This window comes from Suricata suricatta, chromosome 4, assembly GCF_006229205.1.
Source record: "Suricata suricatta isolate VVHF042 chromosome 4, meerkat_22Aug2017_6uvM2_HiC, whole genome shotgun sequence".
Taxonomy (NCBI): Eukaryota; Metazoa; Chordata; class Mammalia; order Carnivora; family Herpestidae; genus Suricata; species Suricata suricatta.
The window spans coordinates 145,304,790-145,312,334 of NC_043703.1; the positions used below are offsets into that span (position 1 = coordinate 145,304,790).

General features: G+C 57.2%; 1 protein-coding gene across 1 annotated transcript in view; it reads right to left on the reverse strand.

Annotated features, from left to right (window-relative positions):
* GAREM2 (GRB2 associated regulator of MAPK1 subtype 2) overlaps positions 1 to 7,545 on the reverse strand; it is a 14,069-nt gene that overhangs the window by 4,293 nt on the left and 2,231 nt on the right. Inside the window, exons 2-4 of the mRNA XM_029938564.1 lie at positions 6,634 to 6,774; positions 914 to 1,044; positions 5 to 200 (exon numbers count right to left, since the gene is read on the reverse strand). Coding sequence (XP_029794424.1) covers positions 5 to 200; positions 914 to 1,044; positions 6,634 to 6,774 — 468 coding nt within the window. The remainder of the gene's footprint in view (positions 1 to 4; positions 201 to 913; positions 1,045 to 6,633; positions 6,775 to 7,545) is intronic.

Genomic DNA, 7,545 nt, shown 5'->3' on the forward strand with positions numbered 1-7,545 from the left:
GCACCCCCGGGGCCGCCGCCTCCCACCCCGGCCAGCGCCCCGGCGCGGCCCAACTTGCGCAGCAGCGTGGTGAAGCGCGAGCGCTCCTTGGTGGTCTTGGCGCACAGGATCTCCGCCTGGCCCATGAGGGTGAGCTCGTCGCCCGCGTGCAGCGTGAAGTTGTACACCTCGCTGTCCTCGCTGAACTCGCCGGACACCACCTGCAGATCCCAGACACGCGGCGGCGAGGCCTCAGCAGGTGCCCCAGGCAAAGCCGCCCTTTGAGGCACCCCCCCAACCCCTACCCCACTGAGAGCCTTTCCCAGGCTGAGACCAGATCAAGAACCCTGAACTGCGGGGTCAGGAGACCCCCCCCTTCCCTCCCGGAGAGGCCATGCGCCAGCCGTGCAACCTGAAATGAGCTACTTCTGGGGCTTGAGTTGCCTCATGTGCTAACTCTTACTTGGAAAATTGCTACATGTTGGTGTGACATACTTTTAAAATACCCGGTAAATAGCAACTTTCACAAGCGCTGCCGCTACGACCTGGGCAGTAATAATACTCCATCCGCTCAAGGCTACGGTGAAGAGGAATGAATTGATGGATAAGGGTTTGAAACAGAAAGGAGCCATCCGTTCACAAGTGGGGAGCTGTTGGTACTGTGTGCCCCCAACAACCACTGTTCCCACCGGTGGCCGCTAGGACAGACTGCCCTTCAGGATCTCCAAGTCAGGGCAGGACCCTCCCCACACACTTCATCACCTCTTCCAGAAAGTTCTGCAGGCCAGTGTGTCATAGACCTAGCTCTTCTGACATGCCCCAAGGCCCTCAAGGGGCTGCCAGAAAGCACACCGTCACACCTCTGCCTCCCAGACCGTAAGGATGATCCGCCAACCAGCGTGGGGGCACCATGCCTGGTGTGGCAAGGACTGACCTTGACACTGAAGGTGATAGCTTCCATCACAAAGATGCGGTCAGGGAAGACACTGGCCACTTCCTCCACGCTGCTGAAGTACCTCACTGGCTCCCGCACATCCCGGGCCTGCTCCAGGAGCTTGAACTTCCCTGCAGAGGAGGAGCACAGGCTGCTGGGGCGGGGCCTGCCTGCTGGTCCCCCCTTCTTGCTACCTTCTCAGCCAGCCCCTCCAGAACTCAGCTGGAGGTGGAAGGGGCTGGTGGGCTGGCTCAAGGCGGGGAAGGTGAGCACAGACTAGCACCTGGAACCCCAAGAAGAGCTGTGGACGGGCGAGGAGGGCAGCAGCTGCCCGCCCAGAGAAATCCAATGCCAGTCCGCAGCCAAACACTTGCTCACAGAACTGGCCTCTAAGTGAGCATCAGTGTAGCACCAGACATGCTGGCTCCTAGCTTTGTCCCAGCCCCACTGTGACCCTAGACAAGTCCCTTCCCCTCTCGGGGTCCCCATCTGAGGGCACTGGAGAAGATAATTTAGGGTCCTATCTGGATCTGCATCCAACGCACATACCTTGGGTTGCTGATCCCTTCGGACACACTTGGCAGACCAGGGGCTCAGCCCTCAGCCTTGGAGGCCCCAGGACTCCAGCTCTGTCCCTAGACCCTGCCCTGGTCCCACATCCCAGGGCCTCTGACCCGAGCCCAGCAAAATCACCTCCCCGCCCTCGGACGAGGCCTTCCCAACCTGCGGTCCAGGGCTGCTTAGCTGGCCCCGTGGATGCCCCCAGCAGGCACAGACTTTAAAAGGAGGAGGCTAATCCATGAAGCTGACCCCTTGTGCAAACTGTCTCACCCCACTGGCCACACACACCTTGTACGTGCCCCACGACAGAGGGCACAAACCTAGGTCATCCAGATAGAGTTGGTGTGACACTGAGCACCAGTGATGGCAGGATGGGGCAGCTGCTGCGACAGCCCCATGACTACCGTGCCGAAGGCCCCCCGAGTTAGAGGAAAAGTGCCTGGCAGTCTGCGGGGACCTCAAGATGAAAGGAGTTTTACAGGGGTGCCTGGGGGGCTCAGTCAGTTAAGCGACCGACTCTTGATTTCAGCTCAAGTCATGATCTCACCACAGTGAGATCAAGCCCACATCAGGCTGCATACTGTAGAACCTGCTTAGGATTCTCCCTCCCTCCCTCTCTCTTGCCCTTCTTCCACTTGTGCTCTCTTTCTCTCTCTAAAAAAAGAAAAAAAAAAAAAAAAACAACGTTAAAAGAAAAGTTTTAAAGACCAGACAGTCCACATGGAAGAAATGGCACGAACAAGACAGTCACCGGGGTGCCTGGGTGGCTCAGTCAAGTAAGGCTCAGGTCATGATCTCACGGTCCGTGAGTTCGAGTCCCACATCGGGCTCCGTGCTGATGGCGAGCCTGCTTGGGATTCTCTCTCCCTCTCTCTCTCTCTCTCTCAAAATAAATAGACAAACTTTAAAAAGTTTTTTTAAAACAAGAGTCATAAGAGCAGACTGCCAGCCTGAAATGGGGAGCGCCTGTGCCCAGGACTTGAGGGAGACACCAACAGCACGTGAAGTAGCAACCAGGTCATGAAAGGCTCTGAATGCCAGGGTAAGGCAGAAGAACTTCCCTCGGTAAGAGATGAGCTTTTGGCTTGCAGCTCAGAGGAAGCCAAGCTACCATTTTCCTCCATCGTCCTGAATCTAGATTCATCGGACACCAGCCGCCTCCACCAGGCCATCTAAGTTCGACCCCGAAAAGATCAACGTCATGTACCAAAGGTGCACTGGCAGGGTAGTCAGTGCCATGTCTGCCCAGTGCCCAAGATTGGCCCCCTGGGTTGGTCTCCAAAAAAGGTTAGTGAGGACGTTGCCAAGGCAAGTGGTCCTCAGAAAGATCCAAGGACAGTGAAACTGACCGTTCAGAACAAACAGGCCGGACTGAGGTGGGACCTTCTCCCCACACTCTGGTCAACAAAGTCCTCAGGGAACCACCAATACACAGAGAGAAGCGGGAAAACGTGAGGCACGGCTGAGAATCACTTTTGACGAACTGTCAACATTGCCCAAGAAAAGCAGCGTGGATCTTGAGCTAGAGAACTCTCTGGAACCAGTAAAGAGGTCTTGGGGACTGCCTAGTCTGTAGGCTGCAATGCTGAAGGCTGCCACCTTCGTGACATCCTCTGCGACGTGGTGCAGTGGAAGGCCCAGCTAGTTAAGAAACTACAAAGGAAAATATTTCATTAAAGGATCATCGACAACCCAGAAAAGGAAGTGAAAAGAAAAAAGACAGGAAATCATGGCAGTGTTTCAAGCAAGGAAATGCCAAGCTCCAAGTTGAGTTTCTGTGAAGAAAGCAGGGAGGCCATTCTGCATGAGCAACTAGAGAAACAGTGAAATCAAGTAGACCATACACTGTATGTTAGTAACTGAAATTTAAATAAAAACTTGACACTAAAAAAAAAAAAAAAAAAAAAAAAAGACACGGGGCAGGCAGAGCTGCTGGCCAAACCTGGGAACCCAAAAGTAACATGTGAGGCAGGAGCCAGTCTTTAGGAGGCCCAGTGAGGCCCTCCAGGGGGTGCTCCTGGGTCGGGGTGGGGGCAAGGGGGGGGCGTTAAGCAAGTGGGTGCTGGGCGTGAGGACTCCGGATCAGAGGTACAGACTGAAGGTCACCAGCCCACATTGGGTCTTAAGCTAAGGCGGATCTTGACCCTTTGGGTGCTCTCTTCCCAGAAAGATGCCCACAGTGTACTCCTGGCATGAACACAAACAGCACTTTGTGTACATGGGGGTTCTGGAGCCCCCAAAACCTAGCCAGAATCCCAGACTGAGGACACCCCCCTGCCCCTCAGAGGCTGAGAATGAAGAAAGAAGGGCCCATCTGCACCTAGAAGCAAGAAAGAAGTGAAGCCCAGAAAGGGAAGGTGCCCAGGAGGAAGCGGAGACCCCTGAGGGCAGCAGAAGAAACCGGGGAGGTGCCTGACCAGGAACAGGGGCCCAGGGGTCAGGCAGAGGGGCTGCACAGCGACTACCAGCCCCCCGCCCCCCGCGGGGGCTCCCCCTCCCTAGCGCAGCCTCCTCCCCCGCACTCGCCAGCCCCCAGACCACAAGCAGCCGAGCGGGGAGACACACCCGCTGCCCCCCTGTGGGGAGAGCTGGAGCCGAGTCCGGCTGAGGCTGGGAGAGGAGGTGGCCGGCAGATCGATGTAACCATGGCAGCCAGCACCACCCCCTCCGCTGGGCCCAGCACCGGTCATAACTGTGGGAGGAAGGAAGGGACACCTCCCGGGAGCGATGCGCTAGCCCCTGGAAGCCTTCACTCCCCGGCAGCTTCCTCGGCTGCCTCCCCCTTAGTGAGACCCGCTGGGCCCTGCGCCCTAGGGACCTGCCCCACCCCAGCCTGCCCCTGCTCCCTGCCCTTTCCCTCCTAGGTCACATTTGCATCCCTGCCAGCCGAAGCAGTCTCCCCCTCCTCTACCCCGGCAACCGTTCCCTAAAGAATGGAGTGTAAATGTAGAGACTTGGGGTGCAGCAGACCTAGTTGAATCCCATCTCTGGCACCAAGCAGCCGTGTGACCTTGGGCGAATTACTTAATTGCTCCAGGCTTCAGTTTTCCCATCTGTGAAATGGAAGCACATGGCTTAGCTTCCAGAGTGCCGGCCGACGCTGACCTGAGCCACCTGGCCCCCTGTGCGGGGCGGTGGGGGCCGTCTCAGGGCAGCCAGGTCCCCCAAGTGCCCTGGCGCTGGGCTGGGCTGCACTCCCCTCCCCCGCCTGCCCCGAGGCGCTCCGCCACTGCCCCCGCCCACTCCATTATTAATTCATTAGTAGGAACTAGTGCTGGGCAGCCAGCTCGCTTCCAAGCTGTAACCCCGGGCCTCCCACTCCTCGGGGGCCTGGCCTCCCCTCCCCCACTAGGGCCACCGAGCTACCCACCAGAAAGATGCGACTCCCCTGCAGGCCAGCTGTCGCCCCATGACCACACCGTCCACTAGCACTCAGAGGCACCAAAAGATTGTATAAAGGGAAAGGGCCAGAAGCCTCCCGCACTCACTCTTCCTAGGAGGCTGTGCCTTGGTTTCCCAGATGTTTAATAACACAGCTAAAATGGGACAGTAAAGTCACACTATGTCAGTGAGGGCTTTTTCCAGTCTTTTGGGGGTTTTTTGTTTGTTTTTGGTTTTGTTTTTTATCCCAAGAAGATCTGGTGCCTCTTCCTGGCCCAGTACCAGACACCCAGGCTGGGAAGCTGCTAGCGGCTAAGCAGGCCTTTCAAGGGCTCCAGGCTCAGGACATAACCCCAGGTGAGACAGACACCAGAGAGTTTCCTCATCTATTAAATGGGGTGTGAGAGCTACAGGCACCAACTTCACAGGGTGGCTGTAAAGAGCAGAAGCCTCAGTCCTGGCCCCCTGGCTCAGAGGGGACCCAGGAAGGGCTGGGGACAGCAGTGCCTGGGAGGGAAGGAATGGGAGTCTTCCAGGCTCAGAGTTCCCAACTTTCACCAGAGCGGGGGAAGGGGACCTGCAGTTATAAAAGGGAACTCAGGCTGTGAGTTAGATGGAGTTGAGAAGCCCTTCTCACAGGGCCATGGCGAGGAGGTTCTGATGAAATGCTCAGCGTCTGGAGGGCAGCGTGTGTTTAATGCGCAGGCACTGTGGGATCCTCCCGCACACAGGGGCGTCCCTGGAGGGGCCACCAGAGTCCCATCCCTCCCACCTGGGTGACAACAACCCTGCATTGCTGGTGTGGTACAAGTGTCAGCCCAGGAGTCTGGTCCCGTGGGTTCTAGCCCTGGCTCTGCTGCTTACCAGCTGTGTGACCCTGGGCAAGTCGCTTCCCCCTTAAAGCCGCTGTTTTATCACATGTAAAATTCTGGGCTTTTTAACAGCAGAATCCTTTCTTCAAACAAAATCGTATGGAAGGTATCAACATATGCATAACAGAAAAACTGTGCAAGTTCATTATCTTAAGCTAAAATTTTCACACTCACTGAAAAAGCCAATCAGTGAAAACGATGAGTTTCACACAAACATTGGGAAAATTAGGATGAGAGTGGACGGATACAGTTCTAAAATCAGCCTGAGTGGCCCTTTGTTTCGGAAGAACTTTGGTTGCACACCAGCCGCTGAAAAGATCCTGGCATGAGACAGTCTCTTTGAGGGTCTGAACCAAACAAGCCTTAATGAGGCGGCGCACGGTGCGCGCCCCAGGCCTCTAGTCAGGGTTCAGGTCTGGTTTGCAGCAATTTGAGAATGTGGATAATTTTTAGATCATTAGTTTAAAATAAAATAAAATGTGAATTGGACACCTTTGTGGCTCAGTCGGTTAAGCGGCCAACTTGGGCTCGGGTCATGATCTCACGGTTTGTGGGTCCGAGCCCCGCATCGGCTTGTGTGCTGACAGCTCAGGGCCTGGAGCCTGCTTCAGATTCTGTGTCTCCCTTTCTTTCTGGCCCTCCCTCACTCATGCTCTCTCTTGCTCAAAAATTATAAACATTTAAAATAAAGTAAAATAGTGAATCAAAATTTTTTGAACCAAACACCCAGAACTCCCCAGAAATGGTACGAAAACCACTGGGCCTGAACCCTAACTCCCACCCCGCCAGCATGTCCTCATTTATCCCTGCGGCTCCAAGCAAAGGATGCTCCCCCCCCAAGACCTGCCCCTACCCTCCTGCCTACGCCCCCCTGCGGCTCTGTCATCTGTCCCTGGCTGGGCACACCTGGGTACTGCAGGGGGATGTCAATCTTGGGTCCGATGACGTAGTGGCCCTCCTCCAGGGTATGGGCTGTCACCGTCGTCCACTGGCGGCAGGAGTGAATGAGCAGGATGTCTCTCTCGCTGACGCCCTCGGCGTACTCCCCTGGGAGGCAGAGGCCGGAAGAGGAAGGAAACGTAAAGTGAACATTAGGAGAGACGAGGAAGGCTAACGTCTTTGCCCAGACCCTGACCGGGGACTGCTCCCCAGGATCCCTGCCCAGGTCCCCGGCGCTCAGGGGACGGGCCCGTTGCCAGCTGCGGCCTCAGGGCTGGGAGTCCTGCCTCCTCTCCGGGGCTCTGGCTCCCGTCCCCCGCCCCCCCCCAACTACCCCACCATAGCCCTTCACTCCCCACTCCCTGGGCCACCTGCAGTCCCCAGCCCTGCGCTGCGAGCCACGGTCCCCGCCCTCCCAGAGCACTTGCGCCCACGGGGAGGGGAAAGAGATGTGAACCCACAAAACAGGCCAAGGTTGAGGTGCTGAGTGGAGGGTGCCTGGGAATCCCTGGAGGGGAGGTCTCCCTGCGCAGACGCGAGAGCTGGGGGTCGGACCAGCAGAATTCTCAGCCCCTGAGGCGGTGCCTAAGCCAGGCCAGGAGGGCCTCGCTGGGGGCACAGACAGGGCTACCAGTTGTGGGTCCCTGCTTGAGGGCCCCCACCCACCCACCCAGAGACTGCCGGCTCTCTCCTGGGCAGCCCCTTCTCACGTGTTGCTACATTCAGGGGACATCAAAGGAGAGGGGACGAAATCTCAGATGTCCCCTTGCCCCTCTCAGAGAAGCTGCTTCTTGGCTCGCCCTTTGTCAGCCCTTCACCCTCCTCGGCCCGGAACACAGGGATGAGGTGGGGCGGGGGGAGAGGGGGGCGGGGGGGGGC